Source organism: Lissotriton helveticus, chromosome 8 (assembly GCF_964261635.1).
Source record: "Lissotriton helveticus chromosome 8, aLisHel1.1, whole genome shotgun sequence".
NCBI lineage: Eukaryota > Metazoa > Chordata > Amphibia > Caudata > Salamandridae > Lissotriton > Lissotriton helveticus.
The window spans coordinates 302,636,201-302,662,398 of NC_136069.1; the positions used below are offsets into that span (position 1 = coordinate 302,636,201).

The following is a 26,198-nucleotide window of genomic DNA, read 5'->3' on the forward strand; positions in this document are numbered from 1 at the left end:
GAAAGCCAGGTGGGAGCGGTCCCGTAGGCGCCTCGAACTCCGACAGTCGGTCCCGCGCCGTGAGAGGTCCCGATCCCACGGGAGGTCGAGGGACAGGTCGCGGGCCCGGAGCCACCACAGCTCCGAGAGTAGGCCTCACTCTTCCGGGTCGAGGTCGTCAGGTAAGAGGCACAAGAAGGCCAAGCGGCATCATCGCTCCTCGGACTCCCCCCGACGCTCGCACGATGCGGCCGGGGGTTCGGGTGACACCACCCACGCGGCTCCGTCGGAGTCGCGGGCGCCGCGTTCGGCTCCACACCCTCCGGTCCCTGGGCTGAACGCGTCGCAGGAGGAGATCGAGCGCTTCCTCATGGCCATGAGGAAACTCTCTCCTCCGACGGGCTCTGCGGCGCCTCCGGGCCCAGCGGACCCGTCTGGGAGTCCTAGCCGGTCGGCGGCTCCGGCCCCGACGCCGTCGGGTGCTTCGGCCCGATGCCGCCGGCGCCTTCGGGCCCGGTGCCGCAGGTCCCCGTTATCCCGACGCCGCCGGCGCCTTGGGACGCGGCGCCGAGGGGTCCAGTTGTTCCGACGCCGCCGGCGCCGCAGGACGCCGCTGGCCCCCCTTCGGGATCTGGTTCGTCGCCGGTGGATCTGACGGCCTCCCCGGCCCCTCAGGTGTCGCCTCAGGTGTCGCCTCCGGCGCCGGCTCCGGGCGGCGCCGGCACCGGTCCTGCCCCCATTCCTGTTCAGCCGTCGGGACGGCCCCATTGGGCGCCGCTCCAGACGTCGTTTGGTGAATTTCACTTTTATGAACAGGCCCCATTAATTGAGAACCCTGAATTTGAGGAGATGGGTGAGGAGGAGGACTGGGAGGGGTCTGAGGACCCTCTGACCAGAGAGTGTCAGTCTCATGAGGACTGGACAGGAGACCTTGGGGAGGCCAGTGGCCTGGACACCTCTCCAGACACTGGTTTTGTCTCCCCTCCTACCGTGGCTTCGGAGGAGGGGGCAACTTATAGTGTGGTGCTGATGAGGGCTGCCAAGGCCTTGGGCCTTGAGCTCCCCGTCGCGGCCGTGAGGACTAACCTCCTCACTGAGGTCCTTAAACCGCAGTCAAGCTCGGCCGAGCCTCTGCTGCCCTTTAATGAGGCCTTGACGGACGTTCTTTTGGGCACTTGGTCCAGGCCCGCTACGGGTTCGCCCGTAGATAGGAACGTGGCCAGACGCCACCGCCCAGCCCCGGGCGACCCATGTTTCCTGTCCACCCACCCCACCCCCGAGAGCCTGGTCATCCAGGCCTCCAATTCCCAGACCGCATTCCCGTCGGCCCCGCCGGATCGGGAATCCAAGAGGTATGACCAGTATGGGAAGAAGATCTTCTCATCCCTGAGCCTCGGCCTGCGGTCTTCCAACACCGCCTGCCTCTTGGGACGTTACACCCACTCGGTGTGGGACAAGGTCGCGGAAGTGCTGCCAGAGTGTCCGTTGGAGGTACGGGCCAAACTCGGCCAAGCCCTTGTGGAGGGCCGGGATGCAGCAAAATACTCTATTAGGTGTGGGCTGGATACCACCGACTCGCTAGGCAGAGCGATGGCTACGACGGTGGCAGTCAGACGCCACGCCTGGCTGAGGTCCGCCAACTTCTCGGCAGATGTCCAGAACACGCTTATGGACATGCCGTTCGATGGCCGTCGCCTCTTTGGCGACAAGGCAGACCATGCGCTTGAGCGTTTTAAGGACTCCAGGGCTACGGCCAAGTCCTTAGGCCTTTCGGGCCAACGCCAGCAACCGGCTGCCTATCACTCCTTTCGTGGCCACGGAAGGGGTGCGCCCACACGCGCCGCCAGCCACGCACCGCAGGGCAATACCCAACGCGGTGGCGGCCGTGGGAACCGCCGTCCGGGCGGTCAGGGGCAACGGCGAGGTCAGTCCACACCTTCCCCCGCAGCATCCGCCTCAAAACCCTCCTAGTCCGTGCTTTCAGGCCCATGTGACGCCATTTGGAGGCAGGGTTCGCCATCACCACCTCCACTGGCGCACTGTCACGTCGGACAGGTGGGTGCTGCAAATCGTCATAAGGGGCTACTCCCTCCCCTTCGAGGCGACTCCTCCAGCCATGCCACCGCAGAACCACCGTGTATCGGGGATCACTTGCGACTTCTGCAGGAGGAAGTTACGGCCAAGGGGGCCATCGAGCGCGTTCCTGGGCCAGAAGTAGGGTGTGGTTGCTACTCCCACTACTTTCTGGTACCCAAGAAGGGCAAAGGGGGCCTACGCCCTATCTTGGACCTACGGAACGTCAACGGCTTCCTCCGGAAGGAGAAGTTCAAGATGTTGACACTGGCTCAGGTCCTTGCTGCCCTGGACCCAGGAGACTGGGTGGTAGCGTTGGACTTGCAGGACGCTTATTTTCATATCCCCGTCCTGCCTGCCCACCGGCGCTACCTATGGTTCATGGTGGGCCACGAGCACTTTCAGTTTACCGTGCTCCCCTTCGGCCTTACCAGCGCCCCACGGGTGTTCACGAAAGTGATGGCGGTGGTCGCAGCTCATCTGCGCAGGTTAGGGGTTTCAGTCTTCCCCTACCTCGACGACTGGTTGTTGAAGGCGGGCTCGCCCCAGACAGTCGTCAGCCACCTCCAGACGACGGCAGACCTCCTGCACCAGCTGGGGTTCTCCATCAATGTGCCGAAGTCACACCTGTGTCCATCTCAGAAGCTCCTCTCCATCGGAGCGGTTCTGGACTCGGCGCGGTTTCGGGTTTATCCGCCCGAACAGCGGGTCCGGGATATTCAGGCTCTGATTCCTATCTTTCAGCCGTTATCCCGGGTTTCGGTCAGGTTGACGCTGCGGCTTCTGGGGCTGATGGCCTCCTGCATCCTACTGGTGCATCACGCCAGGTGGCGGATGCGGGCTCTGCAGTGGGACCTGAAGTTTCAGTGGGCCCAGCATCAGGGCAACCTATCCGACCACGTCCTGATCTCGGAGGGCACTGCGAGACAGCTGCAGTGGTGGCTTACGGACCGCGATTGGGTCAGCGGCAGATCCCTCTCCCTTCCTCAACCGGAGCACGTAGTTGTGACGGACGCGTCCCTCCAGGGCTGGGGAGGCCACTTGGGAGAGGCGGAGATCAGAGGTCTCTGGTCTCCGGCGGAGTCCCGGCTCCACATCAACCTGTTGGAGCTCAGGGCGATTCGTCTGGCACTGAAAGCATTCATCCCCTCTGTCCGGGGGAGTGTAGTGCAGGTGTTCACGGACAACACCACCGCCATGTGGTACTGCAACAAACAAGGCGGGGTGGGGTCGTGGATCCTTTGTCGAGAGGCTTTTCGCCTTTGGCAATGGCTGGAACGCCAGGGCGTGACCCTGGTGGCTCAACACCTGGCAGGTTCTCTGAACGCCAGGGCGGACGAGCTCAGCCGTCGGTGCATGATGGATCACGAATGGCGTCTGAACTCGGACGTGACGCAAGGCCTCTTTCAGCGATGGGGAGAGCCTTGGTTAGATCTATTCGCCACCGAAGAGAACGCGCAATGTCATCAGTTCTGCGCGTTGGAATTTCCAAGGCGGCACTCGCTTGGAGATGCTTTTCGTCGCGAGTGGAGCTGCGGTCTGTTGTACGCCTTTCCGCCTATACCACTTCTGCCCAGAGTGCTGAAGAAGATCAAGCGCGACTGGGCCCAAGTCATCCTTGTGGCTCCAGACTGGGCTCGAAGGTACTGGTATCCAGAGCTACTCAGTCTGTCTCTCGATCCCCCGGTTCGTCTGCCTCTTCAGGAGGACCTTCTGTCGCAGCAGCAGGGGACGGTCCTCCACCCGAACCTGTCCAGTCTCCACCTCCATGCTTGGAGATTGAGCGGCGACAGTTGAGGCCATTTGACTTGCCTCCTGAAGTCTGTAACATCATTCTGGCAGCCAGGCGTCCCTCCACAAAGTCGGTATACGCCTGCAGGTGGAACAGATTTGTGGCATGGTGCACAGCAAAGGCTGTGGATCCTCTTTCTGCCCCTCTTTCTGAGGTTCTTCTCTTCCTTCTTTCTCTTGCCCAGCAGGGCTCTGCTCTGGGCACTATCAAGGGCTACCTTTCTGCCCTTTCAGCCTTTCTCAGGCTACCTGATCAGCCTTCTTTGTTCAAGTCCCCTATTGTAAATAGATTTCTTAAGGGCATCACTCACACGTTTCCTCCTGTTCCGTTTGTGATGCCTCAGTGGGACTTGAACCTGGTTTTAACATTCCTGATGTGCGCTCCCTTTGAGCCACTTCACAACTGTCCTCTTCGCCTTCTGACTTTGAAGACTGCTTTCCTGGTTGCCATCACCTCTGCCAGGAGAGTGAGTGAGGTCCAGGCTCTTTCTTGTACTCCACCTTTTCTGTCTGTCCATCCGGACAAAGTGGTGCTTCGTACCAAACCCTCTTTCCTGCCCAAGGTTATCACGGCCTTTCACATCGGGCAGTCTATCACCTTGCCAACCTTCTTCCCGCCACTGCATCCCTCTAAAGAGGAAGAGCGGCTCCACCGTCTGGACCCAAAACGTGCGCTCTCATTTTATCTGGATCGCACACGCCAGTTCCGGGTGGATGACCAACTCTTTGTTGGTTACGTGGGCGCTAAGAAGGGGAAAGCGGTGCACAAGAGGACCATCTCCCGGTGGATCATCTTGTGTATCCAGGCATGCTACTCCTTGGCTAGGAAGGAGCCCCCTGCTGGATTACGGGCTCATTTTACCCGAGCCACGGCGACTACCACTGCCCTGGGCAGGGGTGTGCCCTTACAAGACATCTGTCAGGCAGCTACGTGGGCATCGCTGCACACGTTTGCAAGACACTACTGCCTGGACAGCCAAGTCCGGAGGGATGGCTTCTTTGGCCGTTCCGTCCTCCAGGACTTTCTGGTGTGATTATTGGTTCGCAGACCCACCACCGGGGTTGGTATTGCTGGGGTATCTATTCTAAGGTAAGGAATCTAATACTAACGTGTCTCTTTCAGATGCACAAGTTACTACTTGTGTAACGATCTGTAAGAGACATTAGTTAGTATTAGATTCCTTACCGACCCACCCATCCTCCCCGTTCTGCGAACCAATATCTAGGGTTAGGGTTGTCCCCTGTCAGGGCCCTAGTTTCAATGGCACCAGTGTTGGTTTTTTGACATGCCTCTGCGTTTCTGGCGCGGAAAAGCTGTGTCTAAGAACTGACGTCAGCACGCGGAGGCAGCGTCTAAGTACTCCGACGTCATCACGGCGCCCACGACGCCGGCGACGGACGCGGAGCCGCAGACGACGCCTACCGACGCGCAAGGGTACTGCTACGCAAAAGTTTCCGGATCCAGTCTGACGCCTGGGGATATTCTAAGGTAAGGAATCTAATACTAACTAATGTCTCTTACAGATATATCGTTACACAAGTAGTAACTTGTGCGTCCAGCCTGAGTTGGGGGCTCCTCAGCTGACAAAACAGTGGGTGGAAGAAGGGTGTTCACTATGAAGTGTGTAATTTAGCCCCTTGATCTACCAGTGAAGCGCTAAAGGTGTGGTTCTGGGTACTGACAGCTGTCAGTGGCCTCTACTGGGTGTTAGCCTTCATGGCAGCACTGTCCTTGGTGTCGTGGTCTAGCCCTCTGCCAAATAGCAAGTTAGGCACCCTGACCTTATGTGGGTAAGCTGTGTTTTGCCCTAGCTAAATTAGAATTTGATTTGCAGACATAGGCACATCTGAACCCAAAATAAACAGATGGGGTAAAGATACTAGGAGCATGAGGAAACTGTTGAGTTAGGCCAGCTCCCCTAAAGGTACTGACCTGAACAGTAGGATGTAAGGCAGAGTAGCCATGCAACTTTCAAACCACTTCCTCTACTTTTCTTTGCCTGAAAGACTAGGAGGACTCTCCCAGATGTGGCTGAGTGTCCTGGCATTTGTGCTGAGGAGGGAGGGCCGTGTAGGAAAGTGGGTTTCTGTTACAGTAACCCCCCACTTTTTGCCTGACACTTGATGCACTTTGACTTGATGTGCCTTGGGTCCCTGTCAATAAGGTACCCAGGCCAATGTTCTTTCACAAAACTGTACCTTTGTGTCCACAATTGGCACATTTCTGGCCACAAGTAAGCCCTTTGAAATAGGTATCATGGGTAACTAGTTCACACTGACTAGGGAAGGCCTCTAAGAGCGGCAGTACCTATTGTGCCAGTCTTAGAGACCCTGCACCTTAACACCCACACACTGCCGTTGCAGGCTTCTTGTTTTGGTGCTGAGAAAAGTGAAGAGTCGACATGGCACACATCCCAGTGTGCCATACCTTCAACCCACTGCCTGTGGGCTAGGTAAGTCACCCCTGTACCAGGGTGCACTAGACCACAGGTGAAAGTACAGTTGCAGGAGCACTGTACCCCTACAAAGTGTAAGTCCATATGGATGGGTCTGAACTGGGGTGGTGAGGTGAGCTAAACGATGATGGATTCAACACAGATCTGTGACTTAAGGTGAGTGTCTGTAAAGTTTCAGCGCTTCGTCCATCATCTCCTTGTGTTTGCTTTGTTCGCCTTAAGTTGGCACTGTATACCCAGACGTGGGTCGCTTGGTCACTTTCCCACTGAATTCAAACTAGCCTGGCTGATGAGAGGTGTGTGTAGAGGTGAGTGCATCTGCATGTCATCATTAGAATGTTAGCTATGTTGCTAGGATAGAATGTTAGCTTTTGATTATAGGAGTTGATCTTTGAGCTGTGAAGCTGTGCTGGAGGTATCTGCCTTGATTCTCAAATAAAGCTATTTGATCTTCATCACATTGACTGGAAATTGGATCTTTACATTGGCGACGAGGTGGTCTTCTCTGCACAGGGGGGCAGAGACCTTGATACCTTCACCCCTGAATTTATGGACTTATTGTAGATTTATCTACCTGTTGAGATTTAGTTGGAACCTACAACTGCTGAAATCGTGTCCTACCTCCTTTGGATATACTGTGAGTAAAATTTGTTGGATGAAAGAATATTTACTACACTTACCAAGATTTAATTCGAAATTGGAAAATCTGGATTCTCCAATAAGGAAAGGAAACGTTTATTTTCCTTAATATTTACTAAAACTTATGAAGATTTGTTTGTTTAAGTATAGAACCTGGATGTTTTAATATAGAACCTGGATGTTTTACTACTGAAACTTTAAGGATTTACGTCCTTGCCTGAGAAATTTCAAGAGTGTTCTAGACTGCATTCTTTGAGCTGCTTCCTAACTGGTATATGGTGATTACGGCCATATTGGATTTTCTTCGAAGCGAGCCCTACCTCCCTTGAAAAGAGGACCGGGTGTTTCTTTTTGCCGTCATATTGGATTTTCTTTGAAGTAAGCCCTATTTCCCTTGAAAAGAGGACCAAGTGTTTCTTTTGGCGGCCATTTTAGGAGATTGGGCGGATTTTCTTTAGAAAAACATTGCTTTACAAGAATTTTCATCAAAATACGATCGCGACTTTAGAAAACTGCATCTATCTTGAGGAATATTTGAATTTGAAGAAAAGAGGAGAATAGTTTTCTACTTTTTGGAAGTATTGAACTGGAAAAGACTACAACAGTTTAGAAGTCTTTGGAATTATAAATAGAAGGACTGGAAGGGAATTAATAAATAGAAGACATCAAATAATCTGGTTTGTTATTTTAAACTATTGTTTTATCTTTTTATATTAACTTATTCTTTTGATTTGTTGTTTTCTTAACCAACACTTTCCTTCCAGGTACATTGTATTATATATATTCTAATCCTTTTTTTTAAAATTATTATGGGTTATCAATCTTTGTCTGCTCCTCCAAGTTTTCTTCCTACTCCAGGTGATCCGGCGATCCCTTGGAAAGATTGGAAAAAACAATTTTTGACTTTGGCTACTGGGGCAGATAAATATGGACCCATAAGAAAATATATTACTCCATCATCTTTGAGTTGAAGGGCGTCGATTATATGAAGATCTACCTGAGATCTCTCTAGGATTGGGAGATGGTCAACCCATTAATCTATATGAAATGTCAATGAAAATGTTAGAGTTACACTTTACTACTAAAGTGAATGTGGTCCTTGAGAGGCATACATTTTTTAGTCGCAAACAGAAAGTTGATGAGGATATTGGTACCTATGTTGCTGCATTAAGGGGTCTATCTCTTTCATGCCAATTTGAAAACCTCGCAGATTCTCTTATTCGAGACCAGATAGTAAGATGTACTAATAATACAAGAAAAACTTCTCATTAAAAATCCGTCTCTAGAAGAGGCAATTCAAATCGCTAAAAGTCTAGAACATACCCAGATATGGATTAAGGAAATTGAAGTTTGTAGTGATTCATTAAGTAGAGATCAGAATAATAAGAAATGTGAAACTCGAGCCTATGCTGATGAAACTAAATTAGTTAAGCAAATAGAGAAATATCCTATAAAAAATCCTGTCAAAATTGATAGATCTGTAGGTAATAATAATATTCCAAAATTTGACATGAGGACTGTTAAGTGTTACCGTTGTGGGGCACCTGGTCACATTGCTTCTAGTCCCAAATGTGCTGCGAGGAATGCCTTGTGTAGAATTTGTGGAAAAAGGGGACATCTTGCCAAAGCGTGTAGGACCAAGATCCAGTCGGGACAGACACAATCAGATCAAGTACATGAAGTGGGTGATGTTACTGATAATATGCAGGAGCTTATGTTGTGTTGATGGTTACAGTGACTCTACTAAATATGATCAAGTGTACAGTAATAATTTAGAATCACATTCTAAAAATTCAGTTTTGGATTGTGATGTGGTTAGAGAAAGCACTGAATTGTTGACCAAGCCTCACTGCATCATAAAATTAGACTCATATGGTGTTAATATGCTAGTTGATTCAAGGAGTCGTTACACTTTGTTATCCATGGAAATGTATAATGAAGTGTGGAAAAGTAAATCTGATATTAACTCATGGAATAAGCCTGACATCAGAGCTGTCGGTTATGGAGGAAAAACTATTGATATAATTGGCCACAAATGGATGTTAATATTCTTTAAAGGAAAGAAAGTATATGGAAGGGTGTATTTAACCAAACAAGGTTCGAATTTGTTGGGCTGGCGCCATCAAAAGGATTTAAATATTATCCTCAACCCTAATGCTGAAGAACCTGTTATGTCTGCTGTTGTGCACTATATTAATTCTATCTATCAAAATGATTTATTTGAAAAGTACTCAAGAGTGTTCTCTGATGACCTTGGGAAATTAAAAACTTCTCGCACAAAATTATTTTAAAGAGAAATGCTATTCCAGAAGTACACAAAGTTAGAAATGTACCCCATTTAATGAGAGAATCATTGTGATATGAACTTAAAAAACTCCTTGCTCAAAGAATTATTGAACCAATCGAGGCCTCCGAGTGGTTGGCCCCGATTGTCGTAGCGCCAAAGGATGGAAACAAAATTTGTTTGTGTGTGGACTTACGCGATTTAAACAGAAATATTTGGGTAGATAGACAACCTTTGCCAAATATTTCTGAAATGCTAACAGCTATGGGTGGTGGTACTGTTTTCAGTGTGATCGATAGGTCTTCGTCGTATCATCAGATAGATTTGGAAAGTGGATCAAGACAACTTACCTCTTTGGTGACGCCGTTAGGGGCATATCGGTATTGTAGGATGCCTTTTGGACCAGCATCCGCCTCTGCGGTATTTCAGACAGTGATGGAGAGGATTTTTGGAGACATGAATGATGTTTTGTGTTTTCAGGATGATGTTTTAATTGTAGGAAAAGACAGTGTACACCATGATATTGTTCTGAATGAGGTATTGAAAAGAATGGATGATAATGGACGGACCATAAAGAAAGTAAAATGTCAGTTAAGAAAAGATAGTGTGACGTATCTTGGACACGAAATTTGCAAAGATGGTATTAAGCCTAAAAAATGTATCATTGCTGCAGTTAGAGACTCTCCCATTCCAAAAAATAAGGATCAGCTTAAGTCGTTTTTAGGACTTGCTGAGTATTGCTCAAAATTTGTCAAGGGTTTTACAGAAATTGTTGAACCACTGAGACTTCAGATGAAGAAAGGAGTTATTTTTACTTGGAATGAGAGTTGTGACAAGGCATTTAATAACATTAAAAGAAGCATCATTAGTGCTCCTACTCTTGGGCATTTTAATGTTAAGGATAAGACTTTTGTTACTACTGATGCAAGTGCAGTAGGGGTTGGAGCTGTTTTGACTCAGTTGAGTAATGGTGAGGAAAAGATCATTGGTTTTGCTGCCAGAAGATTGCGAGATGCGGAACTATCATATTCTGTGATAGAGAGGGAGGCCTTAGCGTGTTGAGGGATTAGGCACTTTAAGTACTTTGTATGGGGTCTTCCTTTTCATGTGCGAACTGATCATAAACCGTTAGTTCATCTTTTCAAAGGAGGCAGAGGATTAGAAGGAAATGTTACCCCTAGGATTTCAAGGTGGATCTTGTCTGTACTTGATTTCAATTTTGTTGTTGAATATGTTACGGGTCTCAGGAATGTAGTAGCAGACTATTTATCTAGAATGCCAGTTGAGGGAGGGGAAAATATGGACGACATGATTGATGTAGTACATGATGTTAAAGGAGTTGAACATGCTTTTAGCAAGGAGGAATGGACAAATGCAATGTCAAATTATGAACTTTTACAACAAGTGATTACTTGTGTTTCTCATGGGTGGCATCAAAACATTATTGAAGATGTAAGATTCAGAAATTTCTACCATGTTGAGGCTGAACTGAGTGTAAGTGAAGGAAAACTATTGAGGAGATATCAATTTGTACCACCAGCAAGTCTGAGAGGTAAACTTATAAATATTGCTCACGAGGGACACTTAGGCAGGAATATGACTAAGAGAAGGGTCCGACAATCGTATTGGTGGCCTGGAATGGATAGAGAGATTGAGGAGGCAGTAAGAGAGTGTTAGCTTGTGCTCAAGCGGATAAAACTAAAGTTGTAAGGCAGCCTTCATTGGTGTCTACAACTTTTCCCAAACGTCCATGGGAAAGAGTGGCGATTGATTTTCTTGGGCCAATTGTCAAGCTTGGTACTCATAGCAAGTTTTTGATGGTCATTGTTGACTACCATTCTAAATGGTTTGTGGTGGAAAGCACAGAATTTATAAATACTCAAAGAGTTGTTGGTTTTATGGAAAGGGTGTTTATGAATGAAGGGATACCCAAGACACTAGTGTCAGATAATGGTGTGCAATTGCTGTCGAAAGAAATGCAGCAATTTCTTTCTACATTTGGGATCATTCGTGAGGGTTGCTCTATTTAGGGCAAAAGCTAATGTCAAGTCAAGTCAAGGGAACTTTATTCGGTTGTTTAAAATAACAACCATAAAAGCATTACACACTATACACATATTAGCTCATAATTACATAAAAAGCAGTTAAAATGACATAACAAGAAAAACACTCACAAAAAGTTACAGGCATATTAAAACGTTCAGATTCTTAAATAGAAATATTCTAAGAACATAAAAAGGCTATCCTTTCAATTAACAGTACTACTATCCTTCCATACTTTTCCTAAATTTGATTGCCAGTTTTAAAAAGCTACATACGAACATGGTACAGTCACAACTTAGCAGCTGGAGATAATAAAGTGCAGTTCTGAATTGCATAAAGTTCAGTTTTTTAAGGCAAGGTTTTAAATATAGTCTCCTTGGTATATTATAAAAAGGACAAAAAAATAAGAAGTGTGCCAGGTCTTGCGGAGACTTTTCGTCGCAGCCGCAAGCCGGCAACACTTGTCCACGATGAGATCCCTTGGGCACAGCCAGGAGTAAATGAAATAAATCCAGCCTGAACCTTGTCAACAGAAAACGATCATAACTTGACATTGGCCGTAATAGGTATGGTTCCGTGAGCAAAGTTGTTTTTATTAGCACATAATTTCGTACACTACTTTTCCTCATTTCACCAGACTCCCTGGCTATGAGTCTGGAAGAAATAAAAACTTTCTTCACATGAATAACATCCAGTTTCGTAATGGAGTTTGGTGTTAAGAAAAGTTCGGGTCGCCCTATATCATTAAAGCAGTTACTCAGATACTTTATCCAGGGAACCTTCAGCCTATTTTCCCATATTAACGCTTCTCTCAGTATGAGCTGAGTGAGAGGTATGTCATCATTTAACCAGCAGTTTAGCCAGCATACTAGAGGGTTTACTGCCAATTTATCACATAAAAATGAGATACCCAGCTCTTCATATACAGAAAAATTTGCTGTTCCCCTAGGAACTCTTAGTAGCTGCTTAAGGAAATTGTTTTCAACTATCTCTAGGGCTCCCAGTGGGGCATATCCCCATATCTCACTGCCATAACATGCAGTAGTAACACTCTTGGCCTGGTAAAGTTGGAGTAATGCAGCCACTGGGCTGTTGCCCATTTTTCTTGAGAAATCAAGTATTGCCGCATTTGTCCTGATTACCTCTCCCTTTTTTTTTTGTATTACGGGTCCCCAGTTTAATTGATGGTCAAACAGGACTCCAAGATAGGAAAATGTATTTGTTACAGGAATTGATACTCCATTAACGTTTAAACGATTTGGCTTTTTGTTACCCTGACCAACCTTCATTACGAAAGATTTAGAGTTGTTTATACTCAAATCTCTGGATTTCATAAAGGTGAAAAAAGAGTTTAGTAAGGTTTGAAGACCATTAGCAGTTCTGGCCAAAAGGACTGCGTCATCCGCATATAGCAGAACCGGCAGTCCCTTTTGTCCAATGTAAGGATAGTCTGCGTTTGTACTTAAAAGATGCTCCTCCAGTTCGTTTATGTATAAATTAAAAAGGAACGGGGCCAGGATGCATCCTTGTCGGACTCCCCGATACACTCCAAAGTCTTTTGTCACTTTCAAATCTTGTGTGTACCTAACGTTTGCTCTCGTATCAGAGTGCAAATCTTCTAGCAGGTTAATTAAGTTCTGCTCCACGCCCATTTTCGCCATGGCATCCCAGAGCTTTCTACGGCTCACACAATCGAAAGCCGACGAAAGATCCATGAACGCCATGTGAATTGTTCCTTGTCGGGCCTTGGTGTACTTCCCTGTAATTAGGTATACATTTAGACATTGGGTAATCGTGGAATGGCCGGGCCTAAATCCGTATTGGATTGGGGATATTACATTATTTTCATCTGACCATGTGACCAGTCTATTTAGAATTACTCCCCCCACTACTTTAGCAACAGAGTTGATTAAAGATATTGGTCTATAGCAGAGGGGGCTATTACGGTCTCCTTTTTTAAACACGGGCACGATGGTAGATACCCCCCATGACTTAGGGCAACCACAAGCCACGGCCGCATTGAGTACGGCTGTAAGAACTGGTGCCCATAGTGATGCACAGGATTTAAAAAGGTCCGGTGGAAGACCATCCGGTCCTGGGGCCTTGTTGCTTGTCAGCCCTTCAATTCCCTTTACAACCTCGTTTGTTGAGAAGAGCAACAGGTTTTCTTTAAATTTAACCGGAATGTTTTCAGCCTGCAACTCATTGTTTTTAAAAATAGAGCTAAAATGATTAACCCACTCTTCCTCTGGGATATTAGTACCCACAGCAGGATTTCTTGGGTGATCAAATAAGGGTTTATTTATAATATCCCAAAACTTAGAGCTATTTCTCAGTGTTTCAGGATCTAGCAAAGACTCCCAGACACCTTTCTTTACCTCTCTCCTGCGATTATCGAGGGACTTTTTATACCTAGCACGCAGGACCTTGATAAGCGCCGGATCTCTAGGTTTTGTTTTCAGCGCTATCTTAAGCTCACGGCTGGCCTTGGAGCAAACTTTATCAAACCAGTTTGGGTTACTATTTGTATTCCCTTTGACTGAGACCGTTAACAGTGACCCTACTTTTAAAGCGACATCCTCAAAGGATTCTAGGATTTGTTGCGGTACTGATGCAGATGATATACACACTGAGAGTTCCGGACTACATATGTTATTAATAGAAGCATACAGGTTTTCACAGTTCACCAATGACCATTTTAAGCGACGCTTTCCATTTATACATTTTATGGACCCACGATCCACACATGGTTTTCGTTGTTCAAAGATTTTCCCACCCATTTTGATACATATAGGGTTATGATCGCTATAAATGCTCATTTGAATGCAGAAGTCCCGAACAACGTTAGCGAGGTCAACAGACAGTAGAATGTGGTCTATGTATGATCCTGTTGCATGGCCTTTAAATGTGGGAGTAGGAAAAATAGTTTGATCCGCCACTGTAGACATTGCTGTGATTAAGTTGTTTTCACTCATTAGCGTGTTTAGTTCTGTCCCACGCCGCGGATGATCAAAGTGGAAACCTTCCAGGTTATTACAACCCAGTTGGCCAATAGCGGTCTCTCCAGGGTTCCCACATGGATGTGTGTTAAAATCGCCTGCAATTAGTATTTGGCGGGGCAAATGACCAGCATTATCCCTTAAGAATTCACATAGAGTCTGTATATTGCAATCGCCAGTCTGATTCACTGCATTATAGAAATTAATCAGTGTGAACTTAGTTTTTCCCCTCTTTAACTCTAAAACCTGAATATTTCTGTTTCCAGTGTGATGTTCAACTTTAAGACATTTAAGAGCCAAGTTGACATATATTGCCAACCCCCCTTTTGATCTGCCACTAACTGAGGGATCTGCAGGGGTGAAGAAGCTTTGATAGCCCTCAATATGTACATTTTTGTCCAGCAACCATGTTTCTTGGAGACATATTATTGCATATTCCTTGACAAAAGACAGCCAACCAATATCCCTGGATTTATCATAGAGCCCGGCTATATTCCAAGATAATAAACTTTCATTACATGTTAATGATGAACACAGAGTTTTATCTACAATTTCCTCTACAGCTGGAACAGGGAACATTGGGCCTATACAACTGCCTACCTGTGCTTCCACAGAGTTATGTGTTATGACAGCTTGGATAGGAACAAGATTTTGTGCATTTAATAAGCTTTTGGGTCCATTTATCTGGGCCGGTGGAACTATCATCTCGGTATTTAATCCATGCGACGCAGATATATGGTCCTCATTTCCTAGTCCTACATCTTGTTTTGTACAATCACTATGGCTAGGAAGAAAGGGTATATCGAATAGTCATTCCACCCCTTCCAACCCTCCCTGACCATAGAAAGCATCGAACCTATTAGAAATGGGAATATTGTACTGGTTGTTAAAATGGATAGGGTATTGATATTCTTGTTGGTGTAACTGTTGAGGTCCTTCCCATCTATCTAAACTGTGCCCCCAATTATTACCCGGGGTACCTGAGCCCCAGCCATTTATTGTTCCAGTCCACACTGGCCTGGTATGGTTATGGGTTGTCTTTGGGTAGATCATGCTTCGCTGTTTTTTACCAAAAAATTCTAGGGTAAGTGGAACAATGGTACCTCTCCTGCACTGAGGAGGGAGAATGTTTGATAGAATATTTGGTAATGCAGCAGAGTTTGCAAAGTTTAAAACTATACAGTCACCTTTGAACTTTTTGGGATTTTGCCCTATCCAAGGTACCCTTCTGGATGACTTAAGGTCTTCTGCTAGCTGTTGTTTCCCCCAAGGTGCCATCTGCATATTACCAGACAGCCAAAGCAGGGCCTTACTTGTCAATGCTGTGGGGGATTCTAGTTGGTCATTAACCAAAGGGGGGACATTCGCCAGTGCCAACACAAGAGGTGACGCATCTTCTAAGAATTGTAATGAATCTTTTTCTGTACTTAATGAGGTTGATACAGATAGTTTTGGAGGCTGATCTTCTCTTATTATTGGTTGATTATGCTCTATTACTGGTGCCTGTCCGGTGGGGTTGGTATGTGATTCATTTGCACCTCCCTCTATTCCTCTCGCGGTAAGCTCTTTTGTGCTATTAGCTAAATTTGTGACTAAAGTTGATATATTTGTCACCTCTTCCGCTATCTTAGACTGAACCGCACCTAGTTTCTTTACATCAGCAGAGAGTTTGTCTAATTTTGCCACTACTGGTTTAATGAGTGCCTTAAACTTACAGTCAATCATGTCAGCTATCCTAGTTAAAAACTCTTCGTCCATATATTTCCCAATTTCATCTCCCTGTCCCCTACTTTTATCCCTGATTTTCGGTGGCGATGCAACCCTCTTTCTCCCTGGATGAGACCCACTGCGATGTACTTGTGGTTTTCTACACTTTCTAAACGCACGTGTAACCGGTACATGAACAGGAGGGTCTTCATCTACAGTATTCATCTGTGTGCCTTCCTGTACTGGGGTGTCTTGTTCTATATGTTCTATCTGGGACTCGGTATCATTCTCGTGGGTTGAATCTTGGTCGGATTCTATAAGTACACTATGGTTAAGAGTCCCGCTATCATGTGTCTCTATATCTGGGGCTTCATTTCCCATATCCTGAGATGGTATATCTACCCACGGAGAGTTTGGTGGTGGGCTTAGGGGGGAAAGATTGGGGGATTGACTTAAACCTAATGGTTTAGTGGAACGAATTAACCGATTGATTATGGATAATATTCAGTTGTCCCTGTCTAATGGATTGTCTTGGCGTGAAGAATTTAAAAAATTGATGTGGTCTTACAGGATTACGCCGCATTCAATAACAGGGGTTTCTCCATTTACATCTTTAAAGGGACGTGAACCTGGTGTCAAAGAGGTTCCTGGTTGGTTGAAAGTGAAAGATTGTGTGTGGGTGGAGAGAACTGCTGTGGAAGATAAAGTAGTTAAAATGCAAGCTGAATCTACTAGATATTATAATGATAGGAAGAGTGTTTAAGATATTAAATTTGAGATTGGTGATTGGGTGACCATAAAACGTGGTGGTGTAACTACAAAGGGTGACAGCAAATTTTCTGCACCGATTCAAGTGAAGTCTATAAAAAGAAATGTTGTTATCCTATCCGATGGATCAGCTTGGAGTGCTGGAAACATATGAAAATGCCGTGCTCTGGTTCATGTTTCTGAAGATTGATGTCTTTTTAATATAAAAAATGGAAATTTATTATATTCCTTAAATATGATTTATATGGAGAATTTTTTTTAATAATTTATTTAGTGTATGTTAAGTAAGGATATGTGTAGAGTTGAGTGCATCTGAATGTCATCATTAGAATGTTAGCTATGTTGCTAGGATAGAATGTTAGCTTTTGATTATAGGAGTTGATCTTTGAGCTGTGAAGCTGTACTGGAAATTCTCAAATAAAGCTATTTGACCTTCATTAAATTGACTGGAAATTGGATCTTTACAGTGTCTTACCCCGAAACCGGTCCCAGATGCTTGTTTCTGGTCCAGGGAAGACCTGGCTTGGCAGGTCGGGCTGGACTGTTCCCATGGGGAACAGGTCAAGACTGATTTGCAAATGGCTAGGTCTGACCTGAGGTGGTGAAGTGAGCTAAAGAACGATGATGGATTCAACCCAGATCTGTGACTGGGGGGTGAATGCCTGAAAAAGTTTCAGTGCTGCGTCCATCATCTCCTTATGTTCTATGTTTGCCCTAATTTGGCAGGGTGTACCCAGATGTGGGTCCCTTGCTCACTTTGCCACTGGATTCAAGTTATCCTGGCTAATGAGGGGTGTTACCCCGAAACCAGTCCCAGGATGCTTCTTTCCAGTCCAGGGAAGATTGGACTTGGCAGTTTGGGCTGGACTGTTCTCATGAGGAACAGGGTCAAGACTGATTTGCATATGGCTGGATCTGAACTGCCAAGCTCTCCGTCCATCTTCTCCTTGTGCTTGCTAAGTCCATTCTCAGACATGGTAAGTGTGGTAAAGCCATAAAGAGTATATGGTCTTGAAGTTGGTCATTACGAACTCCACAGCTCCATAATGGCTTTACTGAAACCTGGGAAGTTTGGTAGCAAATTTCTCAGCACCTTAACCCCACACTGATGCCAGTGTGGTATTTAATGTAAAATGCACTTAGAGTGCATCTTAGAGATGCCCCCTGAAAAATTACCAGCCCTGGTGTTGTTCCTGAATGGCTACCTGCTTTTTGCAGCACCAGGCAGGTTTCTGGACACCTGGGTAGAGGGCCTCCGTTCTCTGAGTCCAGAGACAAATCCTATCCTGGGCAGAGGTTTTATGCTTCCTTCCCTATGATGGCCTGGGTCCACGAAAGGGAAACTTCAAAGGTCTGCCACCTTTGAAGCTGACCCTACCCTTTGCTGCCCCCAGCAACTGGCTCCCACTGGTTCTGACCCCCACTTTGCGCGGGAAAACTAAGTTAGGAAGAGAGGTGTCAGGTCTTGAAAAGTCTACTCGTCCACTCGCAATTGCGAGTAAAATTTTATCAGGTCGAGCTATTTTTAGCACCTGCTAGTCCCATCTGGTGAGTGAATTTAGGCTGGAAAGGAGCAGGTGTTCTGTTTATCATATTAAATCTTGTTTTTATCTTGACACATTTCCTGTCTGTTCAAGAAAAGACTAGAGGTCAAATGTCAGTTTGTCTTACTAACAGCTGCTTTGAAAATTTAGTTTATTTTTCTCTCTCTTACTAGAGTTAGAGGTCTTTGTCAAGTGAGCTGTCTGAAGATGTCAGTTATGTTTCTATAACATATAGCATTTAAATAAATAGCCTGTTAATTATTATTACAAATATATAAGGAATTATGAAAGCACATTTTTCTGTATTTAAGAAGTGTGATGCAAACAAAGAGTTAAATAGGAGCAAAACAAACCAGAAAGCTTTACTTGGTGATATGCAAATGACACATATTTGCTGAAACTCTTTTTCAAATCATTATTGTTTGTACACTATATAGGTTAATCAGTAAAACCACATGTCAGTGTGGAACTTTGTGGCCATTTCAATGTAAAATCTGCTGACTACAAATGACAGTGTCCTACCACTTCATGCTTTAATTATGTATTTATTAAAACATAGAGTTTTTAAACATGATTTGAGAAACATTCCTGCCCCACACTGATGATAATGCTGTTAATAAACTAAGAGGCAAGTCAGGGGTCAAGTGCATCCTGTGGCTAGATTTGTATTATATATGGAAAAATGTTAGTCAATTAAATCAAACAAAAGTTTTTTGTTCAGCAGCCATGATGAACTCCACATTTGAAGGTGCTCTCATATGTGGTAATGAAGAAAATGGCGGCTCATTGAATTAAAATAGTTACCCATGTTCACATAATTTGAAACTAATTCATTGGTCAAGAGCATTACAAATAGGTTGAGTAGATGATTTGAATCACTATACCTGCATGTTTAGTAACATTGTTTATGATTTTTCGAGGCCTGGGTGTGTCTACCTTTGCCAACCCCAACCCTCAGGTGGGGCAGTCGGGGTGCCCTCCATCTTAAAGAACGAAGGACCAAAGAGCCATGCTGACCCAGGAAGAAGAGGACACCTACTGCTTTGGACCCAGCCATACCTCCTTTTTTAGCGATAGCCTAGGGATAAATTCCTGGAACTTAGCTGGTCTGATAGTAGGCAAATTTAAGAGCTGTATATACTCTAATGCTTCAATTATTTGTCTTCAGGACACTTGGTCTATAGCCCTCTTTAATGTTGAAATATTTTACACAATTGATGTGCCAGCTGAGAAGGTTAAGAAAAGCCATGCTAGGAGCAAGCGGAATTGTTATTCTCTCCAGAGTTTCAGTGAACAGATTTTTTATTTGTATTTAACGTCTGTGTTCCCCCTGGATCCTGTTACATTTTACTTTTAATGGAAATTTTCAGACTCACTGAAACCGGTCTGGATTTGGAAGAGCTTGCTCAGATGATTATAATAGGAGACATTAATGCAAACATATCCAACGAGGCACTAAATACCCACAAACATAAGGAATTAGATGAGGCATGGAATATTCCGGATTCCACCTTCCCTCCCAATCAAATAGCGGATAAACTGGGTAGTCTGCTTTTATATCGGGTATCAGGTATAAATGGAGTGATTCTAAATAGGAAAGTTGACAGGGATATCCTGGCGTCATTCACAAGAAAGGGTATATGTGGATCTTCTATTATTGATTATATTATTGCCAGCTATAATTCGTTCCACAAATTCTCATCACTTAAAGTGGATTTCCCCCACAGAAGAGCTCATGCAATACTTCACTTAAGCTTTGAGACACCTCACCAACTGACCTTGTCTTGGTCATTAAACAAGAGAAATGACAGGGCAATTGTATCTCTGAAGGAGAGCCGAATTATTTGGAGCTCTTCTACCATCGCCTCGTTCAATAAGATGCGCTTTTCTGTAGTGGTTTAAAATAAAATGATGAAAAGAGATCCAATCAGGTTCTTTGAAGACACAATGTCGGAAGTGATGCATTAGATTCAAAGAATAAGTCTGCTCCATCAGTATTCACAGGTTAGGAAATACAAGCACTATGGAATAAGAAGAGGAAAATCCATTCCGCGCTCAAGAGAAAAGCAGCCGACTTGAATAGGCTGGATCTGCAACATGCAATAAAGTTTAAAAAATTCACAGGTTGTAACCAAGCTTCCGCTGCAATTACCACTACTCCTTTTGAATGGGTCAGATACTTTGCTGAGGTGTATGCATGAAACACAGCCTTGACAGAATAGTAGCTGTCTTTATTATCTACAGAAAAACCACTATGGACAATTGGCAAATAAATCCCCCAAATGACAAACCAATAGTGTCTCTAATAACAAAGCAAGATTATCATCAGCGATGGGTCCGGATGCGATTCCCATAAAAGTGATGAAGAACGACCTGGAAATTTGGAGTAAATTCTTAGCACACCTTCTTGCTTCGTGCTATGTTATGGGGCAAATTCCAAGTACATTGACAAGGAACATTGTTGTAATGATTCACAAAAAGGGAATTTGCTCTTTGTCTAGTAATTATCATCAAATAACCTTGCTGGATGCTTCAGGTACAGCATCCTGAAGAATGGGCATACTCATCAGAGGTGATTCAAAGTGTCCAAGCGGGTTTTAGACCCAATGACTCAGTGATAGACAATACAGCAATTGTTCACCCTCTCATTGACAAATATTTGGTGTCTAAGTCTCAGGTTTTATACTCTGTTTGTCGATTTTTAAACTGCATTTGACTGGGTTGATAGACCCACTCTTTGAAAAAAACTGGTTTGCCTTGGGATACCTTTTAATTTACAAGGAGTAATTATAGCATTATACTTGTCTCCTACTAAAGTATTAATGGGGTTTGTCTCCGCAAATCTAGACACAGAATGTTCTAAAGCAGGGCTTTGTCATGGCCCCACTTTTGTTTTCAATTTACTTATGCGATTTTCCCTCCCACTTTGCTAACCCTAAGAAATTCCCGCTCGAATAGAGCAGCAAGACTTGCATGTTGTACTATACGCTAATGATGATGTCATTTTTGATCTTACACCAATTGGACTCCTCGTAATTTAGATGTTCTTTTTAAGTATGCGAGAGATAATTATTTGACAGTAAATATAACTAAGACAAAGGTTATGCCACTTAGAGGTAAGAGGGAGTATTGCTTTTTTAAATGGAACTGGGGTGGAAACCCTTTAGATATTGTAAACACTTATATTAACCTTGAAATGGTCTTCTCTCAATCTCTGGAAGTTAGGTTCCATCTATCACACACTGGCCCATATTGGCTCTATAAAAATGTCAAAATGTCAGAGGCAAGCATTATTTTAAAGCTTATCTTGAGAGTTACCTTACAAAGATTCCATCCACCCTATCCTATGCTCTTGAGTACATTACCCTCCGTTCCTGGTCTTTTGTGAACCAATACGAATGAAAACTACTTCGTAATCCATCTTCTCTAAGTTAGGCAGCTCCTGCCGAGGCATTATAGCTAGAATTCTCCCTCACTAGTACCTTCACCAGAGGGTTGGCAAATACAATCAGATGGGCCTGCAAATTAATAAACTCTTTAGCAGGCACCCTAAGAGATCATTTAAAACAGTAAACATTCACTGATAAAATGCATAAATACACTTTTAACTACAATCTTAGTGTTGCCATGACATATTTGCAATGTACAATGGATCACCTCCAGGTTGGCCTTAAAGAAATTTTCAAGGTATGTGGACAATATTATACCATGTCAGTACTACCATACTACCACCCACCAGATAGATACTAAGATTCACTGCATTACCCTTAGGAGCAGTGATCCATCCCCATCCAGCGTGCCTAGTCGGCTGACAGACACCTGAAGATACTGAAAGGACGAAAGACTTTCAAGGTGAGCACAATATTAGATGCCCCGTATACCAAACCGATCCCTCACTGACCCTTGGAAGCCCTGACACTTTGTTATTCTTACCCATAGGCTGTCCACCTTTTGTCTCAGTCCTGATGAAGACCCGCCCCAGATGCACGTAGTCAGCTCATCACTTCTAGGGGCGAAATGTCGACGCTCCATGTTATAGAACTAACTGTACAAAGTCGGATAGGAACAAAAGAAAGTATTTTGCCTTATGACTATTGTGTTTACAGTTGACAACCTTGAACAATTGCAACCTTTATGTTTTCTTTTGTAACCTGTATTAGTCACTCACATATCACGTTGTATTGTATTGTATATGTCTTCTTGTTTCTTGGACAGCATAAGTAATGCTTGATATAAGTCAAAAATATGGAGAAAGCTGAATACTGAAGATTTACTTTCTCAACCACTTGGGTCAGTGTTTATTGATTTGTGTCACTAAGTCTGTACCTCACCAGGGACACACTATTGAGATTACAGGTTGAAGCACCCCCAGACTAGTCACACCCCTAAGATGGGCAACCTGATGTGCTCCACAAAAGGATTCCATCATCTTGGATTTGGTGGAATTAGGTACACTGGGACAGTTAAGCCCTCTCCCCACAGGAACTGGTCATATATGGGGTGTAGTCACCTCAGAGGTAAGTAGCCCATTGGCTACTACCTTACACTCCCGTTAACACCCCTAAATTCAGTATTTAGATGTCCCCCTGACACCAGGAACACAGATTTGTCTGCCTGAAAGAAGAAAAAGGGCAAAGAAGAGCCGAAGACGTGCGAACTGTGGACCTGCACCAAACTTAGTGCAAAACCCTGCCCGGCTGCTGCTATCCAGACATTCATAAAGACCAAACTTGTTCTACAGCTGTGCATTCTTCTAAAGACTTGGAGGCCTGCCAGCACTTTGCCTACCAGCCAGCATCTCCCTTGAAGTGGAGGAGCCAATTCCCTGCAGCCTACAGGTACTGACCACAGCTGCCTGGTCCACCATTTTGCCGACCATCGGGTCCATCGAGCGAGCATCTCACTAGGAAGAGGTCACTGAGTCTTCCCAGAGCCTCTCTGCACCAATACCCAGGGTACTGGAGCCAGTTGCAAGCACCAAGACTTGTTTGTGTTCTGTCAGAACACCACCCCGCCAGAACTTACCTGCATGTCAAGGGACTTCGAGAGAGACCAGCTCCGCACCGAGAGTGGCCCTGCTGTGTTTTCCCTCTTCTGCTCGTGCTCCAAGAACCATGAGAGCCTCTAACTCATCGACCCGCTTGACAAAACACCTCTGCACCCGAGCCCCCCAGCCCAGGCTCAAGTAAACCAACAGTGTCTCTGTGGTCCTGAGACCCTCAAGAGTTGAGCCCCACCCTTGGGTTCTGCCAGGCTGGACTGGTCCCCCAGTCCCCACTTGCAATCTTTTTCTTACAGGTACTTTTCCTCATTGACTTTATCATGTGGCTTTCGAAGCTACCACTGCCAATAGCACCTCTGCACTTGCATTCCCCACGGGACATAATCTTTAATTGCTGGTGTTTTCTTGGACTTTAACCCCTACTTTCCTTAAGTCCAGAAGAATGATCCTGCCAGTAATTTGCAGGTATACCTATGCAGTGTATGTTTTTCCCATATGATAACATTACTGTGTTCGAGGCCCATTCCTAACATTTGAAAGCTGTAGTTACTGTATTTCTAAAAATCCCTAAGTCGAAAAGTATCTACCTGAATCCAATAATCTTGGTGTCTAAATTAATTGAAAAATCCATGCTATCTAATTTGTCTCAAATTTCTTCATTGAGTGTGTCTCATTTATTGACTCCATGTGTACAACGAATGCCCAACACTCCCCTCTGATAAACGTAAAGCTTCTCGACTACACTACCTAAAATTAGAGCACTTTGGGATTGTTAAAGCAAGTGCTGTAAACCAATAAGGGTCGCATGTAATCTCTGCGCGGTGTACATCATTTTGGTGCAATGTATAGAGAGCCAGCTTCCTACACCTTTCTACAAGGTTGGTTTGGCACACAAATTGATTGAAGTAGACCAAAGAGTCTGGAGATGCTTATGGTAAAATTACCTCTACAACAAACATATAGGGGTGCTACCTATTAAATGACATTCACATTTCTGTTAAATAACTTGTATTCAAAAGTAAAACTTGCATTAGAAAAAATAAATTACCTGGTCTTTTTAATAGTATAATTTCGAAATGTATTAATTGTCAACATATTTCTCCTACAGCGTCCTGCTTCCCATGACGACTTTCTAATGGTAGAAGACGACGCAGACCATTATGAGGTTGGTATCCGCTTTATGAAACATGATCTCATTATAATGTTGTTAGTACCCTCTGCAGTACAGACGCACTAAGTGGAAGTAAATCTTGTCAGTATCATCATACTACATCTGGGCACCCATGGACACAATTCTGTGGTTTAGCATCTTATGTTAAACAAGTAGAAAAGTCAGGAGCACACTAAAGAGGCATCACATTATTATCCTTATATTATATGCATAACCTGGCTTTCATCTAGTGAAGGCATTTTTTAAAATCATATTTTCAATTTGGCTTCTAAGATAAAATATTACAAAATAAGGTGCATTGTAGATAAAGGGGAGCAATGTAACAGCCCTGCAAATTATTGACATTTAACCATGTCATACACATAATTTTGACCATTTATGGCTTGAAAGGAACAATGGCCTTAAGGGTCAAAGCAGTACACAGACCAGAACCCAGTTATGCTAACTAGAAAAGTATCAAAAGAGACAAACCAATTTGCTCATTTGCTGCCGTAGGCCGTGTTCTGACGGGAGCACTACCTCCCTAGTGCTGCCGTCGGCCAACGGCCGACGCAGCCCCGCCCACCCTTTAGAACGCCCGCACCGCGGCAGAAAATCCGCCGGGGTTAAGGCGTTAATAGCCAATTGAGGTACATTGACATCTGAATGGATTACAACGATCTCAAAGTTAACAGGTCAAAAACAGAAATTCTTGTTCTAGGGCCCCAACACTACCTCTCACAATAGTCCAACTATGGCTCCCACCTGCCTTTTTCTCCCAAACTATTTTTATGAAATCCAGTTAAGAAATCAGCGATTAACTTGAGGTCCTTCTGTAAGCCATAAGTCACAGATAGGATTCACGCTAAAGGGTACTGTCTTCCATATGAAACCATACTTTATACTAGAAACCCATGCTGTGGTGTTGTGTTATTTTATGTTAATGGTTATTTGTGAATTGCTCGTACACTGTAATTTCATGGTACTAGATAAATTGGAAGAAATGTGTATGCTGTTCCCAATCTATTAAGCAGATAGGATCACAACAACTTCCTTAAAGTAATGAGGGCCGATTCAGACCATAAAGGAAATTGTAAGGAATACCACAATTTATCTAAAAAGCCACCACTGCCCCTCTGTTTAGAAAATAACTAATTGTAAGGTCCTCTGCCTGACCTACAGTTGCCAGGAAGGCTCTGCCCCCATATACCTGCAAGGCAAAATTAAACATTGCCACCCATTCCTCTTGTTGTGCTCTTGGAGAGGGGGAAACATTCTAGCTGCACCCAGAAGCTGGACCAGAGTCCATAAATTTGCATTGAAACCCGGAAAATCTTCCATATGCATATCTGCAGCGCCCCTCCCTCCTTCTTCTTCAGGCGCAAATTGAAGATTCACCTATTGCAACACTAGATCATCCTGGCACCCACCCAAGTCCTACCTACACATAAGGACCCTGTTCACATCCCTTCAAGTGTCTGAAGGCAAAACTGCAACTGTTGCACCCTTACACTGGCCATGTATTTAAATGGTATATGCCCTGGATGCGGCCACGCTTGTCATGGCAGTGACTGCTGTATATTCTATAGTCAACCCCTCTGGCCAGTAATTTACTATTTCTGTACCATGATTTTGTTGGGACTGTTTTACTGTGGCTAAATGTATTTTATGCATTTACCTGTGACTGCTGTCCTTTTAGCTATCCCAGAGGAATTACTTCATCTTTGTTATACAGCTTTAGGTCGGTACCTGGACCAGAACCA

The 26,198-nt window shown here is 44.7% G+C and overlaps 1 protein-coding gene across 4 annotated transcripts in view; it reads left to right on the forward strand.

Moving 5' to 3' along the window:
• Window positions 1-26,198, forward strand: part of PARP4 (poly(ADP-ribose) polymerase family member 4) — a 2,216,130-nt gene that overhangs the window by 1,513,843 nt on the left and 676,089 nt on the right. For all 4 annotated transcript variants that reach the window (XM_078657066.1, XM_078657067.1, XM_078657068.1 and 1 more), the window contains one exon: window positions 24,394-24,450. In XM_078657066.1, coding sequence (XP_078513192.1) covers window positions 24,394-24,450 — 57 coding nt within the window. The remainder of the gene's footprint in view (window positions 1-24,393; window positions 24,451-26,198) is intronic.